Source organism: Candoia aspera, chromosome 3 (assembly GCF_035149785.1).
Source record: "Candoia aspera isolate rCanAsp1 chromosome 3, rCanAsp1.hap2, whole genome shotgun sequence".
In the NCBI taxonomy this organism is placed as follows: Eukaryota; Metazoa; Chordata; class Lepidosauria; order Squamata; family Boidae; genus Candoia; species Candoia aspera.
In genome coordinates, this window is record NC_086155.1 from 103,240,031 (window position 1) to 103,265,882 (window position 25,852).

The following is a 25,852-nucleotide window of genomic DNA, read 5'->3' on the forward strand; positions in this document are numbered from 1 at the left end:
CAAAGAATTCCTCTCTAGTGCCACACTTCATGTGGGATTAAAACATTTCAAATGTTAAGCTTGGGCCCCCTCTGACTAATGAAAACCTTCTCTGTTGCTAGTTCTCTCTCTCTCTCTCTCTCGTTCTCTCTCTCTCTCTCACACACACACACACACCTGCTAGGTTTTTAGAACAACCAATAAAAAACACTGTAATTCAATGACTCAGATCATATCATGCAACCTTGGTAGTGTTGACATAATCCACTAATCTACAATGTCTGATGACAAGTGGGCATGCATCACTATCTTATCTCCCCATCCCGCACAACATTTACTTCTTAGGCTTACTAACTTGTCCAAATTCAGAGTGGCTGCACTCAGGGTGTACAGAAAACAGAGTTTAAAACTATAGCAAGACTTGGGTATAAATCCTGGTTTCCATACCCCCCAAATTCTGGCTTAATGTATTGTGTGGCCACAGCCATTTTGTGGTTTCCTGTCCCGCACAGCCAGCAAAATGGCAAAAGCATTTTTGACTGAGTGCTATGTGCCAGCTAGGGTTGGAACACTGAAGTTACAACAAACATATCCAGTCTTTGCTGAAAGACTGGAGGACTATTCTAAATCATGATAGGCCCCAAGCTCTGAAGGTGAGCCTATTTCTGCTAGACAAAACTGAATCGCTACTGGTCCATCACCCTTGAGATTGAAATTATACAGTGGAAGAACTGCAGTACTATCTAGAAGAAAGGAAAATCAGACAAAAATCAAAGTCAACTTACTAATCTGCGAGACATAGGTGTCTTATCATCTTCAGGGAGATGCTGCTCCAGGGCCAGAACGATGCAGTTCGCAATGATGGTTGCCAGAATCATGTATTCAAAAGGCGTGCAGAATGATGTTAAGGAATACAAAAAGAACAGCAGAAATGGAACAAGTCTCTAAATTAATTGACTCCTTGTTCAATCATGCCCTTTTGTTGCCACATCTACACTACTTAATACTCCTTAATGTCACATAGCCCAGAAAGATAAGCCCTCATTTTTGGGGTGAGCAGCAAAGTGGAACACTCTGATAAAACATTTGGAAGCTATACAAGTGATGAAGGAAAGACCCAAGTACAGTGGTAGAAGTTTTTGTATGCATTTGAGAGTCTTCTTATTATCAATCACCCCAGTAGTTTATAGTTTGTGGTGTTGCAAATAAAAGTGGGAAGAACCAGGGTTCCACACACCTATAAAACTCTCAGGGTAGTGATGAAGATAAGACAAAATAATGCTACTTTATGTATGCAGCCTGGAAATTCTCAGAGGAAGGATGGAATAACATACAAAACAAATAAATAAATGAGTTGCAGTAGAGCTGTAGATTGGATTTCAATAAATTAATTGTCCATGGAAAGTGTATAATTTCCTTTTGTGGTGGCCCCAGGATCTCAGTCTTGTCAGTTTCTCTAGGCAATTCAGCAACATAAAACAGTCATCAAGTAAGTCCTGGCTGATTGCCATCCAAAGAACAGCAAGTCGGCTGCTGTGTTCATCCCATGCTGATGCTAAGCGAGAGGTTCTTTGTGCATTAAAGTAAGTGCTCAGAATGAGCTATTGAAAAGACCAATATGTCACCGTCCATTATTGGCAGCTCCATTGTTGGTCAAGGGTGGGTGTGAGGGGGAAGCTGTCTCTCTGAAGCTTTAGAAAGCTGAGAAATAAAATTGTTATTATTAATATTTTGTTGCTGCAGACTTCCACTTTCCGATCAGCTGTGTAGGTGGAGATTGACTTTAATGTGGCAATTTGAATTGTCAAGGTCATTAAGGCAAGGATGAACCAATCTCTCAAACTATTAACTTATTCATATCAGAACTGGCAGGCTTTGACCCCCAACCCATCCTCCTTTTCCTCAGCATCATGGTTCATGTCCCTCCTTCCTCACACACTGAAATCCAGTTTTGTTTCTGCTTCGATTCCTAGCCCTCCTCTTGCAACTGTAGCCGCTGTAACAAATGCACACATTCAGAAGCAAGACTGCAAGAACCTCTGGTCCTGACTAAAGGAACATTGGTCAGCACTCGGTGGAATAGCCTGGGCACCTGACTAGAAGCTATAGCCACATCTACGCTGAGTCAGGGGTCACCCAGGTCTAGTTGCATGAGCTGGAGCGATGGTAAGCGAGCTGGTCCTGAAGTGAAGCACACAAAAAGTACTCTTAGGCAGCCAGTTGCCAAAGGCTAGGACTTTACTATTTATATGGCATGTGATCAGACCTGAGGCTTTCTATTAGTATTTACCATTGTGTGAGAGAACATTGTGTAAATTCCTGTTCCCTCCTGTACCTGAAGTGGATTCTGACTTCTTGAGACCTTTCAGGAAGTTAAATTCTACCCTCTCGGCAAAAGCTCCCTTATTCAATTCACAGGACCTCAGAGATTTGTATGGAAAGATGCAAAAAATATGAAGGGAAAGGAGGGCACTAAGGAGCAAATACTCCTCTGGCTGGTCTGCAGCAACTGGTTCATTCTGATCACTGACAGCCTAGCTAAGGGAGTTCTAGCGGTTGGTCTGAAAGGCTTATAATTCTCATCTCTGGCACACTCCATCTCTGCAGTGTCCAAACATTCTTGTCAGGCTATTCCAAGACAATCAGGGATTTTTTTTTTTCTTTCATGAAAATAATTGGAATGTGTATGTTGCAGAAATCTGGAAAGAGTGATTCATCCTGCTTTCCAACTGTTGCACTAGTCACAACCCGGAATAATTTGCTCTGCAGTATCTTCCCCTCCACTCCAGTTACCACTAGCGCCAGCATTTCTAGCAGCAGGAAGAAAGGGCCTTCTCTCTCCCACATTTTTTTTTTTTGCTAGCCAGACAGATTATGGACTGCTTTCTTCCACTGTCAAGTGGAATAAAAAAAGCCAATGTTATTGTTTTCCTGAATAACAGAGGGAGGGAGACAGGGCAGGATGGAGAAAATGTGTCCGATAAATGCCTTGGGATGTGCCACTGGGAGTGAGAGCTGGATGGCTGCATCCGGGGACTTTCCTTACCTGAAGTGTCTTCTGGCATGTTGCATGAGCGACCTGAGGGAGCTAAGCTGAAAATCCCAATCATCCATATAGAAGTGCTGGGGGGGGGGGGGGGGAATGAGGCATTTTTTACAACTGTACAATGAAGATGACAAAACTGATAATTTGACAATCTGATTCCCAATATAAACCTTGATTTGACACCATCAGCAACAATAAGGAAGAGTCCCAGATGTGGTCATTCAGTTCCTACTTGCACAAAATTGCTAGAGACTGAGGGGCTTATAAAATGTTATGTGCTAGCAAATAGAGTTTCAAGATAATTCTTTAAAAACATTAACGCAATTCTGGGGATTTTGTTACACAAAACAGAATGCTGTCTTAGGAAAAGAATTAGGTTTACTCTACTTCATGCTTCCCTGTTCTAAATATCTTCCTTAAACAGGTCTCTTCTCTCTACTGAATACATTACTGGGGATCTGTTCCATTCCTTCCCTTCTGTAAGTACAGAAGTGACATGGATTTTACAGTGCAATTTTGGGATTCCTATTTAAACCAAAAACACAGTATGCAGCTCTCTCAATTCTAACCATGGCACTTAACAAGGCATACTGGAACTTTCTCTCCCTTATTAAGTTTGGCAGATTGCCTGGCAGAATGAGACCTGAGCACTCTGAAGCCAAAGAGAAATCAAAAGAAAAAAAACTCTGCCCATTTATCCTCTTTTAGTTCCCATTTTCTTAGTAATCAAAACACTTAGTATTGCCATAAAATTGTATGTACTGCAGGTCATAGCAAGTAAGTGATTCCTCTTCCATACAAGGAGAAATAAATGCTGTTGAGTAGGCTGCATCCCGCCACCTGACCCCCCAAAAAGACACAGGTTCCTAAAACTTGTATGTGCTAATTGTTATACTGTATGTAGCAGCAAATGTATAAATACTTCCTGTGAATAAAACTACAGTATATCTCAGTACAGTGGCAAAAGCTACAGTTACAGATCAATACTGCATGCTATCTAGATGAAACTGAAGGGCTAGTTCAAGCTTCCTGCTCTTCCCACCTAAGATTCTTTATGTTTAAATTTGACATAGAGTAGGCACCCTTTAAAAAGAAGACTTTCATAAAGTAGGGCACATGGCTACTGGAGTGGAGTATTAAGGAGGAAACATCAGTTTAAGTCCATTGAAAAGTTGCTCCTGAACAGCTAGATAGATAGATAATAGACTGCATCTGTCTCTCCTGGGACGGCATCTAAGTAATTGCTGCTTCCTATTCAGGGCATGCCTACTTTTCATCTATCCAACTAGCAACTCTTTGGACTAGACCCACTGCCCTATTTTAATATTTTTTTTCTTTTCTCAGTTCTTCTAAACTTTTAAGGCTGAAAGGGGAAACAAATGGTTCACTAGTGTTAATTGCTAGGTTGAAGTAAAACAAGAAATGGCAAACTGCCCTCAGCAATAATATGTTTCCCCTCCCAACAGAATGCTTTATGAAAATTGTCTATGCTCTTATTTAAAACAACACATAGGTTATATGCATTACAAAGTGAAGTTTATTCTTATGTAAAACAAACATGTCTCATGTAGCTAAAACTTCACTTTTTTTTGCAGAAGGGACATCGGAACAGGCTTGGCAGGAAGGTAAATGAAGGTTGGAAAAATGAGGAGAATCTTAAACACTCTAATGATGAGAGAGGACCATTAATTCACTCTTAGATTCTACTCTTTACAGTTGGCAATCCTAGGTAATATAGTTTAAAATTAGGGTAGTCAATCAATTCTGCTTCTTGGCTATTCAATTAAATATAAAACCCAATGCATTTTTTAGTTATTAGTGCAGGAGAATTTGCAATTTAACAAGATACAGTTCATTATTAAAATGAAGGATAACTTCATAGCCAAGCTAGGTGAGATGTCAATGATCTTTGATCAGATCATCTGGCATTTCTTTGAAAAGAAAAAGCTGTGGAACTTCCCATGTGCTATTAGGTTAATGAACAGCTTCTTTAAACCATTTTTTTCACACAATTTTCAGCTGGTTTAGTTTACCATCCAATATTAAGATAGGTTGCATCTATGGAAATTCTTCTATATAACTACCCTCCTGGTCTCCTTGGTTAGTGTGTAATTCTAATGATTTGATGTAATACAAAGTATATTAACAAATGTATAAGTAGATTAACATTAAAAAATGTATATGGAGACTAGAGATTTCCTAAACTGTGATTTTATTATATTTAGATTTTTTTTTCTACTGGCCATAATCATGTTCTTTTAACTACCACTGGACAGGCAGAAATTACACAGAAGGAGATTTCCTAGCCATTTTATTATATCTACTGTATGTCAGGCAAACTTCATTGAAACTACCAATAAAAGTACAATAGAATCCCCCACTATTTCCCGCATGGCTTTATCATCATCCCTATCCTGATATAATAATGTAGGAGAGAAGTGCAAGCAAAAAAAAAAAGGCCAAGGGAGAAATGGGTAAAAATACCTACAGCATCTCAGATTCAGTGGACTGGAAAGTAAAAGGTAGATGTTGAAGGGTCATCTGCAGGCTAGGCTGCCCCTGAACAAGGGAATGTCATCTCAACTCCTAACACCTTAACCAGTTTCACTAAATCCTCCAGTGCTCCTGCAACTGTTCATTCCCCGATCCCTCTTCATTTGCTGCTGCCACGAAAAGAGAATTTCCAGGTAGGAGGAAGAGGAGAAAAGGGAGGACTTAATCGAGGACTGAATGGACAGGAGGAAAATAACAACTGCCTGTTTTCTTGCTGAACTTAAGGATTTAATATACAGTACATTACCAGTGATCGTTGCTTAACGACCACTTGTTCAGTGACAGTTCAAACTTGTGACGGTGCTGAACAAGTAGTGCTTACAGCCAGCTCTCAGAATTCTGGCCTTCACAGCATCCCTCTGGTCATGTAATTGTGATCCAGGTGCTTGGCACCTAGCTTGCAATTACAACATTGCAACATCCTGAGGTCGTGTGGTCACCATTTGTGACCTTCTTTGCCAGCTTCTGACAAGCAAGTTCAGTGGGGAAGCTGGCAGGAGGTCACAAATTGTGACCATGTGATGTCCTCACTTAATGACCTGTGGTGATTCATTTAAAGATGGCAACCAGGAGTGCCAGAATTGCCATCACTAATTGGTACAGTCACATTTATGACCATGTCACTTAGCAACAGCAATTCTGGTCCCAGTTGCCATCAATAACCCAGGACTACCTTTATGCAGGGTTGGCACTACCATAGACAATGGAGGATGAAGCCTTGGGCAGCAGATGCTGGAGGAGACGAGACAAAAACAATAGCAGGTCCTTTAGCCATTCCTACAAATGCTCTTTCTAGGAGGTTCTGCATAATCCATTCTTCTCCTTAAAGAAACCTGTAAGCCTTACATGCTATAGAAGATACTGTCCCACTGCCAGCATTGAAGACAGTTTTTATATTATTTTGTGCTATAATTTCAGAGCAAAATGTCTTGGATGGCTTTAAAAGAGGATGAGGACAGGTCTATCAGGGACTATTAGTCTTGAAGACTCAATGTGACCTTTGGTTGAAGACAGCATGCCTTCAAATATTGGTGGTAGGAGAGAAGTATATCTACAGCTCCTGCTTCCAGGTACCCCAGAAGCACCTAACTGGCCACTGTAAGAAGCAAAATGCTGGAGTAACATGCACCTTGGCCTGGGCTATGCTAATGTTCTTAAGATTAGGCCAATCAATTTTAGTGAACTAAAAGTTATGTTCCTAAGATACAGAGCCAATAGACAAATCTGAAGCTCCATACTATGTGAGAATGCACTGCTCTTTATTCATGAATCCCCTCATGCATGCATACATTCATCCCCACTTTCCTTCTCAGGTGTTTTAATCTTATAAAACTTTTAATTCCCTCAAGGCCTATTCAACATAAAAGCCTCCCTCTGAGCCCAGTAATGAGAGTCTTTGCCCTGTCCTGGGTTTTCACACAGAACTGTTTAGGGAAATGATTTTAAAAAGTCTCTCTCATCTAGATTTATCTCCATTTGCTTAATATATTTCCCTCTGTGGGACTGTTGACCCATTTCCTCGGCAACTCAGCTCTTCACTGCCTTGCCTCACACCTGTCATTTGCTCATTTTCTTCCCAGAAAGTGAAGACGATGACAGGTCAGCAAAATGAAGAAATAAGTTTGATGTTCTTGTTGACACCTCCTTTCCTTTTCTTCCCTCGTTGGGATATACAAAATGAGAAAGAGAAAGATGGGCAGCTTGCAGGGCCTAATCCAGAGAGAAGACGGTTATGTGTAATGACCTGGCACAAGGTACATACTGTTGAGGTTTAACTCTTGCCAATGAATAAACCCCAGATTGGGCTGCATCTATGAATTAATCTATATATCCTCACTCCAAAGAATAAAAGCACCTCAAAAGAGAGTCTAGCTTGGTTTTTTTCCTCACTGATGGAACTTTCCTTTCTCTAAGAGAGGCACAGTTAACCAGAGGAATCCCTTTCTGTAGACTGACATGCTACAAACCCTAGATATATGTAATATATAAAAACCAGTGCCAATGTTTTTTATTTACTGGATGATAGGCAACTGTCCCATCATCAGAGTTCCAGTTGGTAACTCGATGGATGGCTAGTTCACTGCATTCAGCTTAGTAGGCCACAGGTCATGCAGGAGCTAACTGCATCTTCAGGGAAGATTTTGGTTTACTAATGTCTGGGAGACAGAAGGAAAATCCCATAACAGTAAATATAATATTTCATATAACAGTGTCGCTTCTAAAGAACTATCTACAGAAATGGTGTGTGCTAATACCAGCCCTATCATCTACTAAATACAGTATGTGTAAAATCTTAACTAGTAGAATACTGCAGAATGCATCAAGTAATTTTTTGCCTGGCCGATAGATCTCTGTTGCCTTGAAACATGTTAATTAAAAACAGTATGTATGTTTAAGATGGAAAACACTTTATGAAAAATGTCCCCTTTATTTTTTCAACATTTATTTTCTGTGCAGTTACCTGGCATTGATCCATTTTAGTAGATTATAATTGCTTCCATTTTTATTGGGTGCTCATCTCTGACCTACCATTCAGGGTCAGATCAGGTAACAGTATTCATAAAGTACAGAAATATGTACCAGATAAGAATCCAATACTAATAAAGTGCTAGCTGGCCATGTCCTCTGTATCATCTTTGGGTTGCCAGGCTGCAGCACACCTGGAGTCTTGTTCTTCACAGCAGGCAAGGGGGGTGGTAGGAGGGGAAAAATGAAGAGACGAGGATGACAGAAGAAGCCAGGAGGGTCTACTGTCTTTTTGTCTCTCATTTCAGCTACATATTGAAAATGTGTAATAGCAGTTTTAGATCACAGCATAACATCTCTTTACCAGCTTATTTGTGACTACTTTTGGAAACAGTAGCATGTGAAATTAAGCATTAAAAAAAAAGTTCAGATGCTAAATCTACACAATTCCCTGTTACAATCCTGAAATTCCACAAGTAAATTAGGATTCTATTCATCCTGGATTCTTTCTGGAGTGTCCAATCAGAATTTAATTAAATGAACCCTGAAAATGATTAGTAACCCAACAATATAATAGTGGACAGGAGTATTCAGAACATGTTACACCCTGCACTGCACAGCTTGACCCCTCTCTATCATTTCCACACATAGAAGCAGGTAGGAACAAGTCAGCATCCTAGATGCATTATAAACTTAAATTCTCTTGGTTTTTGGACAAATCACCTGGGATAGCCAAAGCTGTTATGAATCAGTTCTGCTCAACTTATGAGAAAGTGTCCAAATGACAAAAACAGAAACGATAACACAAACAAAACAAAGACATGCCACCACATGCTCAACCAATCATGAACACAAAAGAAGACTACTTAGAAAACTTGTATTTGACTACCTTAACCGATTTGGGTGACCAACCCACAACAAATTCTGCTTGCTTATAGCAGCTACTAGGCAGAAGCTGTTCATATGAAGGAAGTAAACCAAGATTTTAGCTTATTGTATATTTATTACATGTTGTGTTAGAGCACTAGAGATGAGGCCTAGAGTCTCAGTAACCTTGTCTTTTTACTTACCTCCTGCCTTTAGAACACTAAACCATTTGGGACAAAATGGACATGAAAAGCCATATAAAGTTTGCATCAGAGAGAGCATAGTTTTTGTTAACCAGACCTAGTCTAGCCCTTAATTCCTGGTGGCGGACAACTGAATGGGAAGGACACAAGCCAGGGAATGTTTTCTTCAGCAGCTGCTGTTCAAAAGTATATTACTCTTTTCAGATGCTTTGGCTTATATCAAGGGCACCCAGTACCCTCCAGGTGTTTTGGACTTCAAATCCCATCAGCTCCTGGGAGCATAAGGTAAGGCACTGTGCTAGGAAGGAAAGGTAAGGACTTAGTGAGGTGAAACTAACCATTAATTCACATTTGAAAGTGAAGGAACAGCATTCTTTTCTCCATTTGGTAAGGAAATAGTAATTTTTTTTTTATTTCTTTTAATGATAATGACCAGTTTTAGACTGCACAGGTAATCATGTGCACATAATCCACGATCTGTCTGGTTACTTTGAAACCCTAGTTTCTTCTGTATTTTTTCTCTCATTGAAGAATACCATCCTGCACACTTCCATTTACAGAAGGACATGGGGAGTACTAGTTGTAAATGCCATATTAGCAAAGCTACCTTCCTTCCAGCGCATACATTAAATAGAATTTGATATAATTAAATTGCACATATGACTTTAATAGTACCCTTTGAAAATACACAATTGTTTTAAATAAATCAATTCTAGCACAGTTTCTCAGGACATTCTGTACCTACACAGTCTCAGCAGCAGTTTCAGTGCAGGCCTATGGTTTGAGACTGAAACAAAAAGTAGCCTAATTAAATGAGTGTTTTTAAAGTTAGTGTAAGATACTGGGATTTTTGATATGTGCAGATGTATGTACTTTAATCACCTTGTTACTTCAAGTGCCAATTTATGCAAGCAGATTTAAACTGCTATAAACTGCAAATTTATAAAAAAAATAAATCTAAACAAACACCAGTGCTGGTGTATTAACTGCAAAATTTTATTCATATTCACTTACCAATTTGCCTCCATACATGGCTTTACACAATTCTTCTTCTTCTTTCTTTTTTACAGACTTAATAAGGACAAATAGCAGTATAAAACCACCCTTTCTGATTATTATTTCATTGGAAAATTGCTCTTATTTTATATTCTTCCTTAAAATAAAAGTTATATCACGTGATTTATTTTCTCGCCTTACTGTCTTTTTCAAACTTCAGTTACCATAGCAATTGGATGCAACTTGGCATCGCCATGACAACTGCTGCCTCAGTTTCAATTCACCATCTGACAGGGTGCCTCTCCGTCCCTTGTTTACCTCAGCCGTCAAAAAGAAAGACCCATTCCCAAAGAAAGCTTAAAATCAAATGAATGAAAGTTAAAAAAAAATAGTACTGTGTAAAAACAACAGAAGCATTCTGCACAGCTAGAGAGAACTGGTCCCCGATTATTTTTGCTGTGTTTTTACTGGCATAGATCTCACATCACATCATAAGATCTGTGCCAGTGCCAGTGGAAGAGTGCTACTATATTCATATTGTATTGTGGCTGATATATGTTCTGAGTTAACATTCATAGATAGAAGCCAGTTCAAAGTATTCTGTAGTAGGGTCAGATTTAAAGAAGTCAGGGATTGAGTAAGAGAACCAATCCAGTGCTGAGATAGGATGCCAGCTTTGGACTTTAATCAAACCCATACTCCATCTCAGGGATTGTAGATGTCCTTGGCTCAGTCATGAACTCTTTGGCTTAATCTTCTTCAAAATTATCTTAGGGGTACAGAGAGGAAGGATGTGAATGGAACAAACTAATTGCTCCCCAAAGCGGAAATTCTAATTATTTTGGATGGGAGCCAATGAGATTGCAGGGTTGTTGTTTTTTTTACAATGATATAAAAATGCATATAGTTATTTTCAATGATTATTTGCTAACAGCTAAAGATCAACACAAAATCAAGCATTAATTCTGGTATATTATATATCGCAGCTTGGAGTACAACACTCCTGGAAGTCTTTCAGCACGTTTAAATTAATGTGAGCTGCTCAAGAACATGGACTGAACAGTCATTTTAAGTCCGAGATAACAGCATGGAGTCCATGTTCTTGAGCAGCTCTAGGAAGGGGCCAGGCTACCTAAGGGACCGCCTCCTCCCCATCACATCAACCCATCCCTCCCAGTCATGCAGAGAGGGCATGCTACAGACCCCATCTGTAAGAGAATTCCATCTGGCGGTGTCCTAACAGTCAGAAATCACGCTGAGATGAGGAGTAGGTCTCTAGTGTTTATTACTGCTACATAAAACAGAATCCTAACAAACTGAAGAAGCGTGGGAAAAACCCAGACAGATAAACCCCAAAAGTTAAGGCGGGTCTGATCTGTGTCTCTTTGAATGGCTGCTTAATTCCTCAGTACTACGCATGCGTTTTCCCCCCGGGATAGAGGTCCCTTCCAGCTCGCCATCAGTACTCATGACAGGCGGGGTCCAGGAGGCGGGCCTTCTTGGCAACAGTCCCCCACCCTTTGGAATATCCTTCCCCCAGAAGTGAGGTTGGCTCCCTCCCTCCTGAACTTTAGGAAACATCTAAAGACCTGGTTCTGTCTTCATGCCTGGGGCGGGAGGGAAAATAGTCATTCCTGGGGATGGCTAGTCTCTTAGAAGGACCCTGCTCTGCTTGCGAATCACAGAGAACTTTTAGCCATTGGGTTTTTATCGTATTTATTTTATTACATATTATATTATTTTATAGTTTTATATTTCTCTTTTTATGTCTTACTGTAAACCACCCAGAGTCCCTTTTGGGAGATGGGCAGTGACAAATTTGATTAATAAATAAATAAATAATTTAAAAACATGTTTATCCTTAGGCTGTAGAAACATTGCAGGCTTCAATCATACTGATAGTCATTTCCCCTCCCCAAGATTTACAGTTCTGTGACAAGTTATAGAGATGTCTTCTGGAATTCTCCAAATTTCATTGAACTGTAATTCCCTTGATCCTTTAAAGAAAGGCATGCTAGGTAAAAATAAGTCTCACAAATAACTTTGCAAAAGTGAATATCTGACATATCCACATTATATTAAAATCTGTGGTCTGCAAAAATCTGTTTTTTTAAAAGCTTCTCTGCTATGTAATGCTATGAGTTTTTATGTGTAAAAAGGCTATTCTAATAAAATATAACTCAAAAGCACTTTCCAAATCTGCGTACTATTGGAGACAGCCAATGCATTATTTAGTTGCTATTTTAATTTATTTATTTTGTTCCTGATGATTAGGATTTAATACATGTTATAAATCAGCTGGTGAGATTTTGACCTAAAAGGGTGAAGATAATAAGTGACAATAAATAATTAAGAGTGTAACTGTCTCAAATTCAGATCTAACTTCATCCAAGAAATGCTTCATCTTTAGATAAGGTAATATTCTGTCAGCTTCCCATTTAAAGCATACATCCAGCAGAAACCAATTGGCTTTCTTCAAAAATTTCTTCTGACAAAGTTGCTATCAAATATTGTCCATATATTTACTTAACATCTAAATATTTTTCTTTCCATATTTATATTTGGTTGCTTATATTTGATGGCATCTGATAAAAACACTGTCATTTTACAGGGTATTTAAGAGTATTTAATAGCTAATTGATGACAGAATGTATTAACAACAGCATTTGTTAAAAATATGAAGTGGTGTTTGTCCAGACTTAAAACCTGAAAACCAAAAGATTTCATATTTGATGCCTGCCAAAAGATGGTGGATATAACACAATAATCTTATAGATACAGTATCTATTCAGAAGTATGCTTTTCTGAATTCAATGGGTTTTTTCCTCAAATAAGTTCAAAATTCCATCTAAAGCTTTCAAATAGTGAACTCTGAAGAAAATGTGAGGCACAACCTGAAAAATTTAGTAAAATGCATATGTTCATGAGTTCCTTTATAACTTTAAATACATGGGTAGACAATCTTGATTAGTGTCATCTGATAGCTGCTGGGAGGGACAGTGGTTAAACACGGCACTAGTGACAAAGGAAAACATATCTACCTTCTTTACTATCACACAAAATCAACCGGAAATAAAACATTACTGCTTTTAAGGCATTTTGCTACCAAATTCTGGTAGTGATACAATCTTAGGTGATTCCAAGTTCTGTGAAAGGCTTCTGAGCCTCTGAAAAGGGGCTCAGAAGCCATATAGGCTATGGGTCGCCAATCATATTTTAATGTTATGTAAAACATGGCCCTCAAAGGCAATAGAAGACATTATAAGTGAAGTATTTATTTTAATATGGAAGGAATATAAAGGAAAAACAATTTGGGATATTCAGTTCAATCTCTTTTGGGAAAATTGTAGTGTTTAACCAAATGAAGGAACAAAATTAGGCCACCGTATATTTTTACATAGCAAAGCGGATTCTGTTTCCCAGCCAAACAGAATTCTGCCCCAAGACAATTGCCATGCATGAGTCTGATATAGAGAAGGTTTAATCCTACTTGTGATGTTATACTATACACCCACAGGCTAAATTCCATATTATGTTAAGCCATGGCTTGTTGTACAAGCCTTGATGATCTGCCTCACACATAACACTAAGCCATAAAGCATATGAACAATAACTATGTTCATACTTCTAAGCCAAACTAAACAAATCACATGAATTAGCACTATGTCTTAAAGTGCATGTTACTGTGAATGAAAGTCCATCTGTAATTCCTGGTAAGGAATCCTATGTCTTTCCTGGGCCCCGATGCATAGATTCCATAGATTGCTTTCCACTAAGAGTAGCCACAAACATGCACACTCAAGTTGGGGTGCAAGCCCTAAGGAACTTTTTCTTGAGTGAATTGCTTTTTCTATACAACAGGGACATTATCATGCATCCAGAATTACTGATGCCTGGCTGAGAATTGGATACATGTGTGACTTTGATGACTTTAGGAAATTCTATGCTGTGAAATCCTTTTTTTCCCCCCCAAAGAATTGGGAGATGTTCATGAATTTAAATTCTGCACACAACACTATACAGGACTGTGGAATCAATAAGTCCAATTGGGCAGACTCATTACTACCATATAATTATTCAATTAGGTATACTTCTAACATTTGTATAAAAGAAGCTTGCACCTTCACTCATAACAAAAGTAAAGGATTTGTCCCCTCAGTATAAACCACATGGTCCTGGCAAGAATCTGCACTGCTGATGCATAATTCAGTAAAATATCCACCGCTCCCTGCTTAGCCTTTATGAGGCCAGTACATTTGTTCTGGGTCTCTCATTGTGGTCAAATATGATTAATAGAAGATGGATTGAGCAGATATTGATGGTTTGCACTTCCCATCTTACATCCTAACCCAATTGTAACTTTCCAAGCAACCATGTAAATAAAATCAAAACAGGAGGCCTGGCCACTGACGGCTGCTTGGCTGATAGAAAACCGAGAAGACAAGAGGTTGAATGTCTCTGTGTTTTTATCTGATTTTTACTCTGGCTACAAAATATCTTTTTTTCAGCTGACTATGATGCTTCACAGCAAAAGCAGAAATAAATGTAGTGATTGTTCCATCTATTAACAGGAAAGGACAGCTCCTTGTGTGCTACTAAATCTGGCTTTTTTGACCCAACATGCCCAGATAAATTTGCTTGCTCCCCATGGAACAAACAACTATTGTCTCATATTTCCATCCTATGTATCACTCTCTATTTACATTAGAAAGCAAAACAGCACAGGGTGCTGGTATAATTACACATTTACCAAGCAGATATACAGGACTGAATCACCACCTCCTAGATATTTTTATCCTTATTACCTAGGCAAATGGATTTAGATGAAGCAACCCCATTTCTCCTCTTGACTACAATCCTCAGTCACTTTTCTTCCAATTCATCCATGTAAAGATCTTTTGGCACAATTAAGAGGAAAAGCTTTTCCTAAGCCAGGAAGGCAACACCAGTTGGTTTGAAGGCAGGTTTTTTTGGCATGTCAAGAACTACTTTTCCAAAGTTGGTGAAGCTTGGCCTCTTGGGGGTGGGGGGGTTGAGGATTTTTAAGGGATCAATGGGTGCCTTAAGCTCCTACAACATTTAAGGCACCAATCATATATCATTAAACTTTCACTTTGCGGGATCTTTGAGGGCCCCAAAAGGGATGCTGATGAGCAACCTTCAAACTCCAGGCCATACTTTTTGTACTGTTAATTTAATTTCTCATCAAACTCCAAATTATTTGTTAAATATTAGAATACCTCCCCCTGTTGCAGAAAACATTTCTGTACATTCCAGAACACAAGACTTCCAGGAAGAAAGGATCCTTCTAGCTTCTCTCTGACATGCCAACTACCTAACCACAGAACTATTTTGCATGCTGTGGAACATTTTCTTATCCTATCAGCAGAAGTAGTAATCTACACACATGTGCACACACACACACACACACACACACACACACACACAAGTCAATTTGATTCTGTTGATTGCTGAAACCGGCCTTTCTAAAACCAATGCGATAGTCTAAAAAAGGGGGACTCAAGAGACGGTTGAGACAGCAACACACAAGTTGTCAAGAGGTGGTTAAAAGATACTAAAGCTGATTGTCTCACTGTACAATTACAAAAGAGAAAATAAGTAGGCATTGCTGCATTATCTGATAATAATATGCAATTACAATGCTCTTTCATTAGAACGTTGGTAAAGTTAACTGTATCCTAAGTCATCCCAGTGAACTGACAGATAGGCAGCCTTGCCCAACAGGAGCCTATGGCACTTGAATTCTAAACATAGTTTAATGTCAGAGTCTTCAGTATTTTTATTAATTTGTGCACAGGAACTGTGATCCATGCTCAGCTACTGGATAGAGGGGGAAAAGGTAGCAGACTTTTTCCTAAGCTCCAAAGCCAGTTCCTCCCATAATAATTCAAACATAATTGCTTTTTTGGTTAAACCAGACTCTTTACCAGACCACTACTAATTTGGCTTTGCATCTTGCTGCATTTGATCCTAATCTGCCTGCTTTTTCACACTTCTGTGCACCTTCCTTCCCTGAATGCTTCAATGGGTGGTTTTCTCAGCAACTTGACCTAGACGGTGAAGGTCCCATTCAAAATATAAATTATCTTATAACAAGATCTGTCCAGCTCCTCTTATTTTAAATCTATTACACCCCAAGATTCCCAAGCTGGAAAATAGGTTTTTAAGCTTACAGGATAGGTCATATTTTGTGTTTCCTGTAAGGTGCTCACTGAGCTGTCTTTATCCCATCCTTTACTAGTCTCAAGTCAGGCTTGTTTTTGAGGCCTCGGTTTCAGTGCTGCCCTGCAAACAAAATTTGCCATTTGGCGAGTTTTAATTTAAAAACAAAGGGCAGACATTTCTTTAAAAGGAGACCATCAGCTTTACTGGTACGCATTGAAATTTCATAACCAGAAAATCAATGTGGCAAGTTTGCATTTATCTAGGTCTCTAATTCCTGCATGTAGGCTCTAGTCTAAGTGGTTTACCGAATATCGAACACAGGGCTAAAAACATCACAACCCTCTGATCAGCATCCAGTGATGAAACACCATACCTGCAATGATTCCACAACCCCCAAAGCCTTTCTGAAGAGCCAGATCTCTATAACCCTTCAGGAACCCATTAAGGTTGGGAGGACTAGATATCTAGGAATAAGCTGTACCATAGAAGTACCATAAAATGGTCCCTACCATCACCAACCCTTGGAACTAGTTTGGAAGCTACTGAGAGATCCAGCTGAACCATCTTAAAGTTGCATATCCCCTGTCCCACGCCTGCCACAGGCCATCCATCAGGCCTCTGAAGTTTCTGTCCTGTACTCAGGCCTGAATCCCAATTGGTAATGGTCCAGATAATCTGTTTCTCCAGGAATCGCTACAGATGCTAGCCACCCAATTTTCCCAAAAAATGGAGGTTGGCGACTGGATGGTAGTTCTCTAATCTATCTGGGTGAAGTGATGGCTTCTTGATAAGGGGATTGTTTCAAGGCTAGATGTATTTGCCATCTCCTGTTACCTCCCTGGCAGCTTTCACTAGCAGATGGGACAGAGATCAAGTCTGCAGGTGGCTGGACTAACAGCACTAAGTACCCTGTCTACTTCCTCAGGATTCACAAGCTCAAACTGATCCCAGATCACCATGCCAGACAAAGCTCCCATCATCACAGCAAGACCTGCCTACTTTTGCACATGGTATACATTAGATACCCTATACTGATGTGACTGGAGTGTTAAATCTATCTATAACCTTTCAGCATTAACCAACAGTAACAAATGAGCATTAATATTGCTCAGCTTGGGTGAAGTATTCAATCCCATTGTAGGCATGCTGGATGACAAGAAGGAAAGGAGGAAATAAGATTGTTGGGATGTATGAGCAGTGTTGAATGCTTCAGGATGAATAGAGAACTATGGATAATGGAAGCCCAACTCAGACTTCTTCTAGCCCCAAAGCCTTTTAGAAAGCATTGTATTTGCCATTTAAACTATGAAGACATCTGCAGGAACTAAACATTTCATATTTAAAAAAACAACAACTACATTTTCAGAATTCTAATTAGAATTAGTTTATATGGGTGGCATCCACAAATTTTCCCCAAGTGCAAAAGTGATTATTCTTTGTGATTATTCTTCTAAGAAAGAGACAGAATTGTTTGAAAAACAGTTACACAGCTTAGTCAAGCTCCCCTCCCCACAACTGGACTGATGAGTGCCTGTAGGACAAGAGCATGTGCAGGCACAATTGATAATGTGATGTCATTTTTTTTTCTAGTATCTTCCACCCAACAGGAGTAAATGAATAATTATGTAGCAAATCAGATTTGGTTATGTGATGTAAATGCTGGTTGAATGCACAGCTGATCTCAAAATCCAGTTCCAAACCACCTAGTCCTATAATAAACTAGCCTCAGAACCTGCTCTTCAGTTGGGACCACTATAATACAAGGCCTAGATAAATGCCACATTTTGGAACCTGAATTCTGACTGATTACTACTTCTGGAATTTACTTTCTTAGCCATCTTGAACCAATCTCTGATCCCTTTGACCACTAACTGCAACCTTTGAGATTTCACCCACATCTACTTTGTTCTGGTGTCTATTGACCTTGCCCTGAGAACCAGGACCTGTACGGATCCTAGAATTTGATTGCTTGAAGGGTAGCCTTTGCTGTAGCTCCTGTCTTAGTAAATATTTAATATGTTAATACAAGAGTAATTTGAAGCTACTGTCTATTAAAAATCCCTTTGAACATTTTCTGATTCATTAGCCTCTAAAAAAGAGGGTGGATACTGTTCACTGAAGTTAGATTATGAAACAGAAATCCTTTTTAATTAAGACACAGGATGACATTTAAGTAGAGAGTAAGGGTTTATGTTGACAGAAGACATAAGGAGGTCAGGTTCTCAATGCTCCTTATGAATACTTATAGGATGACTAACTCATTTAGTATTTCATTCAGATTTTTATTCCTAGGGACTTTTGAATGCTTCAGTGAGATGGCAGAATTTGCACCTTCCTACATATGTGGTATCCCTTTCTTTATGAGAAGCAGTAGACAAAATGTTGGCATCCCATGAGACAAAGAAGGAGGAAGAATTCAGTATTTCTTTAGCACATCAGAATAGAAATCAGACATCTTTGAGGCATGGAGACAGCCAGTGAAATAAACATAACCATCAAAGACCATTTACTCTTGATACCTTAAAGTGATCCAGTTAAAGCAATTCTTGCTAGTGAAGAAGAACTGGGAAGAGTTAAAATAATAGCTTCCAATGTACACCATAAGGTATAAAAAATGGATTGCTATTAATAACACAGAAAAGTAACAAATCACTTCAATAATGTACAAACTGAAGATGACTAATACCTTGGCAACTTCTTGGCAATGAGACACATTAAGCTAATAAATAGTAGGTACCCAATAAGAGCTTCATGGGTGATTTTTTGGCAAGAGAATGTGAAGTGCATATCTCTGTGTATTTCATCAAGCAGAACATAGAATCAAGAATCATGATGCCATTTTTCATGCATAAAAAAAAAAAGGATTTGAAATCCTTGTCCAGTTCTAGCAACATGAGATGAGTCCATAGGTCTAAAGATGCAACATAGTGTAGGAAAGAAAATTCAGCAACTTGGATCTAATTTTCATTTTTGAAGCTTCAAGTTTAAAAACGTGTCACGCCATTATTTATAACTTCTGCATTTAGCGTGAAAGATTTTCAAAATGATGTTTCAGGAGCAAAAGCATAGTTTGCTGGATCATACCAAGGGACCTTCAGAATTCTATATTCGGAGATGCTTCCATGAAATTCACAGTTAAAGATATTCTGTGACTTAATACTTCGACAATTTGTTGTCTGTTGTTTCTATGTCAAGATATCATATAAATCAGAAAGGAAGAAGTCATTGGTATAACACTTTTTCTCCTTTTTATGCAGTTTGCTTTATGGGGGAAATCAATATTTTCATTTTAAAGAATCTATTTTACAGACCATGTATCAGAGAATTTATTGCATATGCATATTGGCCTGTCAATAATAGCGTACACAAGTGTGTATTCATCCAACATTAAAAAGCTTAATTTAACCAACTTAAACAAGGTTGAATAACTCCTTTGCAGTATTAAGCACACTAGCCTCTGTTTTTAGCTGAAATGCTTTATGGCACAACAAGCAACTAAACACTTTAGCTGACCTCTGTAACCTGCTAAATACTAAAACAAGTTGAACATTCTGCAATTGCATAGTGAACACTCTTAAACTGCCATTCTTCCATGGGATTTTACCATACACCCCGCAATAGAAAAAAATGGGCTAATACATAAATCTTGTTCACATCTCTGGAGTTTGTACAGGAAAGGTAAATCTCAGAAGATAATGCAAAACAGGATTATAGGTGGCTAGGCTCTGGAGAGTGCAAAGCCATAAGAAGGAACTTACTATTTGAATTGTTTATTGTCGTATAATAAATCCTCACCTTAGCAGAAAAATAGCCTTGGGATGGCTTTTAATAAATTCAAAGTGGGACAGAAATTCTATAACTATAAATAAAGTAAGTAAATAGAGCTGTTTTGATAGGCTACTTCATATTTCCCTCTAGGAGATGCACTCACTCACACAAACACATAAAAAAAAATAGCTGTGACATGAGAAAAGGGTGGAAGGATCAGAAAAAATGATCATGCCAGCTGGACATGGTCTTGGGTTGCCATTTCACCATTGTTTCTGACAGTTTCCAAGATTCTGCCAGCTAGTACCAATCAAGACTTTGTACTAGCAAGATTCCAGATTCTTTTATTGTGCCCAGTTGCAAAGCTCCATTGACAGACAAAAATAATTCTTATGGCCTTTGCAGCAAATGTTTGGTAAACAAGTATATTAATGTCTGATACTTTCTTCAAATAACTTTCTTCAAGGAGAGCCCTGTCACTTCCCAGGTCAATGATTCTGATCTGTACTGTATGTAGAGTTAAGAAAACAAGGAGGAGAAGTTCTGCATGGGTCTCTAGACTATTTTATAGTCCCTGGGGCAATTATATGAAAACAGATTATTCTATTAGTTCTCAGCCACTTCAACCACCACAACTCTATAAAAAGGAGGCCATTTCTCTTTCTCTAAATACCACATGGGCATTCATCTCTCCAGCTACATTGAGGCTACTGGCTAGTATTCTGATAACAAAAAAACACATGAGGGGAGTTGCTAGAACAAGAATGCAAAGTTGGATTGGTAGAAGGTTATCCTTTGTTAAAGAGGCAACAGCAGAAGTCCAGTCTCCTAATATTTATATCAAGATCTAAAAGTAAAACTTCCTTTGAGTCAAGCTCTACTCCTAGTGACTACATGGACACAACTACATAGTTTTCTTGGCAACAGTACAGAACAGGAGAGGCTTTATATTGCATGCCAATTATGCAGTGCAATGTTATACTCACTTATTTTCCAATGTCCCTGAAGAGGGATCTAAGTTCACATATCCATCTTGCTCACTTGGTTATATTCCAACTAAAAATGTTAAGTATTTCATGAGAGAGATGAAGATCTGCTCTACAAATACTTTTTTGAAACTTTGAGGAAGAAAATGTCTTCCACAAAGTTCAAGCACTTACTGCAGAAGGCATCTCTTGCCTACCATGAGCTCTCTTAATTTTGTTGCAAGGGCCTACTTATTATTATATTGGTTTATTAATAAAAATGGAACTGTACTCTGGGTGTTAAAATATTATGCAGGTGGTTCTTATCCAAGCCTTTGATACTTCTGAACAAGGCATTAATTTCTTTGTCATGAAAAACTGCTTGAGGAAAGCAGGTACAGGAAAATCATGTTGACAGAACAAGGATAAGATATATTATTTAAAATGGATTGCCATCTGTCAGCATCCTTAGTTAGTCAAGATTCTATTCCACTCTACAGTCACATTTCCTAAAAACCAAAAAGAAAAACTCGGGGTAGGTCTGAGAAGATGAAAGTGCAACTTACGACAGGACAGGAACAATCCTCAATAGTTCTTGTGAATTCCACAGGGAGTAGAAAACATGGTATGGAATACCTTGAAGAGGCAACAAAACTACCTCTTGCTCCAAATATGATAGTAATTTCATCTTAGTAATGTCTCAAAGTATGTCCCTTTTATTTTCTTCTAGTTTGTGTGAATGCCTGCCAGAATAAAAATCCTGCAGTAGAATAAAAATCCTGCAGTGAAGGACTCATTTGTGGTGGAGATAAAACCTACTTTTCCCTTTGACACTTGGTGATCTACTCCCTACTCATAGAGGCTTTCACTACTAAGTACAATGCATCTGCATAAGCACAGAAGTCCTTACTACAACACACCAGAAGTCCCTGTAATACTCAAGCCACACACACACACACACACACACACACACACACACAGCTAAAAAGAATAAAACTCTCTAAGGTGCTGTATCAAACCACATGCATGGTGCTGGGTGGGGCTGCAAAGATAATACCAGAAAAGTCTGATGCAGTGCACAGCACCATTGCAAAAATCACACCCCTTTGATACTAATCTGGAATTCAGTTTGGCTACTTTCTACTCCCTCCTTCATAATAAGTATATTCCAGATTACAGTAGTTACCCCATGTAAAAATGGAAGATTAGATAGACAGACAGACAGACAGACAGTCTCACCCTGAGTGTTTACACAAAGAGCAGGCACTGTGTAAGAAAACTGCCTAATTGTGAGAGGCCAACCTTCAGGAGCTATCCTTGGTCCTGAATTGAATAGAGTGTTTATTAGAAATCCATTAAAAGCCTTTGGTACCTTCCTTAGTTTTGACTGTGATATCATATTTGCTTAACATGTTCAGTTCAATATGGAGACAAAAGAGGGTAATTCTATCTATAATGAAAGCCAGCCTTCTCTACTGGTGGCATGGGTGTGCTAAGCAAGTGCAGTGAAAGGACCTGTTTGCCAGAATGACTTGAACTGGGAACTGGCAATACGAAAGCCTGGCAGGGAAGAATAGTGGGTGTGGGTGGGTTTGAAGTAATTCAGTTGTGCTATGCATCAGTGTCTTTTGCTTTAGATTCCCAAAGGATAGAGAAGGGAGGATTTCATTAGTTGGCAAGTATTCAGCAAGGGTGATCTACACAGCCATGCTTAGATTTAATTCCTAATTGCCTTAGACTGGATTAGGTGTCATGATCTCTGTTGCCCAGTTTTCTGGAGATCAGGGCAATGATCTGAACAACTTGATTTGGGAAGGGTGTAATGCTTTAATAGTATAATTATTATCTTTATTATTTGCATTGAAAAGACACCAGGGTTAAAATGAAGGTTATTTTTAGGAAGAAGATGCATGGCACATTGGTATTAGGATGAACTATTTATTCCATAGAGTAAAGAAGGATATGGATCTGTTTTGCTGTCTATAATACAGGAAGAAAAGTAGTTTATGAAAAGGGATCCACAATTTCCTATGCCTACATCTTAAGTAATAAGTCAACTCATCCCACTGGATCAACTTCTCTGGTCTCAATTTTGCTTTCTTTTGCTGATGAAGAGTTCTGTGCAACTTAAAAGCTTACCTACTCTTGCATCATGTCAAAGTCAGTTCAGTCAAAACCACTGCAGTGCTCATTTAGCATGCATTTGTTATAACATACTTGACAACATATCAGAATGTTTTACTAAATTAGGTAGTGAAGTCCAGAGAACAAGGCCCAGAAAACCTTTCCAAATAATATGAAATCATCATCATCATCTTGAGATTATGAGAAACTTTGCAAAGAAGGAATGATTAAATATGAACTCAAGTTCTTCTTTGCTCAGTCATCACTCTCCCATCAAACTATGTCCTTAGATGTTGGAGAACTTTTAATTTCTAGAGTTGGCCACATCACTTGCACTTTCTTCCAGATTCTTTCAGCCAGTGATCTGGGCTATGGCTCTTTTAAGCCATATCAACCTGCCCATTGCATATTAGCCCATGCAAAGAACTGAAGCAATGGAAAGAGAATTACAGGTTATAACAGCAGGAAGAAATGCAAGCATTCCTAAATAAATCAAGAGGATGGAAAAGGAGAATGGGGGCATGCATACACTTCATGTCCATTTCCATGTGATCCAGCTACAGAATGGAACAGGAGCTTGGAGCTTACCTTTGCCCACGTTTCTGATTCAGGAAGTGCCATTCATAGCACAACATATACTAAGAGCTGGGAAAAGGGATGAGGGGAAAGGATATGGCCAGTCGATGAGCTTCTTGGCATATTTCCTGACAATGTTATCTTCCCCAAAGATGAAGAGAGATCTGTTGACCGTGAAGCAATTCTGGCGGACAGGTATGGGATTGTACAATGCCATAGTCCTGGCCCGTTGAGCCTTGGTTTGCTTGTATGCTCCTGGGGTTCCCCCTGAAGAAGCAGGAGCTCCCTGGCGGCTCCTGTTCTGTTCGATGGCTCCATCTCCAGATCCCAGCCTGCCAGCCATTGCCTCACCGAAGCGAGCCATCCTGGAAGGAAAAGAGAGAGGTGATCCAGTCAAGGCCCCCTCCTTTCCACAAAGTGGCAAGCAGCAAGAACGGTGCGTGCACGCGTGCTGGAGAGGGTGGTGTCCCCAAGAGAGCACCCCCTTTTGTCTGCCTCTTGGCGACGCTTTCAGACCCACACGTTGAAAGCCTCCTCCATTCCTCTGGAACCGACGGTTAATAGACAGCCGTGCAATCCTTTCAATACAAAACACAAAGCATTGGGTTTGTTTTTCAAAAAAGAAAGGGGGGGGGGATCCCCACCAAGAAATCAGTCAAATCTACAAGCAAAAGCCATAGTAAATCTTTCAGAAAATGGTCAGATGCCTACTAAATGGAGGCTCCGTGTGTGTGTGTGTGTGTGTGTTTGCTGAGAGGAGAGCTCAGGTTCTGTCCCTTTTTACGTGGAGCTCTCTGCACCGAGGCTGAGCTTTAAATCAGACACGTCCTCCTCCTCCTCCCCTCCTCCCCCTCCTGGCTTTGTGTAGAGCAAAAAAAAAAAAAAAAATAGGGGTTCTCCCCTACTGCGCCTCCTTTCTCGGACCCCCCAAAAGATCTAATCCTGGAGGAATCGGAGGGGTTGTCAAAATCGGACGGGAAAGGGTTGCAACGCGAGCCTTTCCATCTGCCTGTCAGGAAGAAGGAGAGAGGGAAAAAAAAGCCCTGCAGTTGGGTAAACGTGGACAAGAAGAGGTGGAGAAACAGGTTGCAGCCCGCCCCCCCCCCCATCTAGTTCGAAAGCAAAGTGTTTAACTTCCTCACAATCGGCTCCATCTTCCTCTTTGAAGCGAGAAACATTATCTCATTTCTCCCCCCCCCCCCACAAGGAGTGGGGAAGAACTATCCATCTCGCTCTCCCACATACATACCTTTTGCAAGAGAATTAATACAATTATATAGAGGGGGAGTGCTAACAATGGCTTTTGACTAAGCTTCTGTGCTGTTCAATTCATTCTCTCTCTCTCTCTCTCTCTCTCTCTCTCTTACACACACAAAGATTCACAGGGTAGCTTCTGTTTAGCAACCAGATTAGATTTTCCCAGGGAAGATCAGGAAGGAGGGAGAGGTCGGTTAGGAACAAAGAAATTGCCTTGTAGTCCTGCATAGGAGCAGAGGCTTGCTGAGTAGCAAGAAATATGCCCTGCTAGATAGTTGTTTCTTAGTTGGTCATTTAGAGAAGCCAGAGTCGATTTCCATCTGTCTGCAATTTCTACTTATTTATTTAAGACAGACGTATAGATGGGGCATGGGTCACCACGTGGAATTTGAGCAGTACGGCCCACTCCCAGTAAGTACCACATTCTGCACAATCTAGGATACCATCCTCAATGAACTGACAGATATCAATATTTTATCCAAAAATACATGTAAGGGCATATGCTTTTAAGCGCTAAGGAAGAGCTGCTTCCTGTTTCCCTCACACTGCTATAAAACATGGGTAAAGAATTGGATCTGAAACATGTCTGTGTTCTTCATTACCTCTTAAACTGTCCAGGTACTTCTGAAATGGAAAGTTCAAAAGTGACAGATAAAACTCCTTTCTGCATCCTGACACTGTCCCTCTCCAGCCATATCTTGGTTTGATCAACTCTGGAAGGAAATTTATCTCCAGCCAAAAATCTCTGAGGAAATCTGCCCCTGGATATCTCTCAGAAAAAAATATCTTGGTGTGTTGAGGTGGGAGTTAAATTTGTTGGACTATGGGCTGGTGCTTGGCATCTAAACTTCTGGGATGTCTATTTT

General features: G+C 39.4%; 1 protein-coding gene across 1 annotated transcript in view; it reads right to left on the minus strand.

Annotated features, from left to right (window-relative positions):
- CACNA1E (calcium voltage-gated channel subunit alpha1 E) overlaps positions 1-24,094 on the minus strand; it is a 260,398-nt gene extending 236,304 nt beyond the window's left edge. The window contains exons 1-2 of the mRNA XM_063298452.1: positions 23,828-24,094; positions 765-870 (exon numbers count right to left, since the gene is read on the minus strand). Coding sequence (XP_063154522.1) covers positions 765-870; positions 23,828-24,093 — 372 coding nt within the window. The 5' untranslated portion in view covers position 24,094. The remainder of the gene's footprint in view (positions 1-764; positions 871-23,827) is intronic.
- Between the last annotated feature and the right edge of the window lie 1,758 nt (positions 24,095-25,852).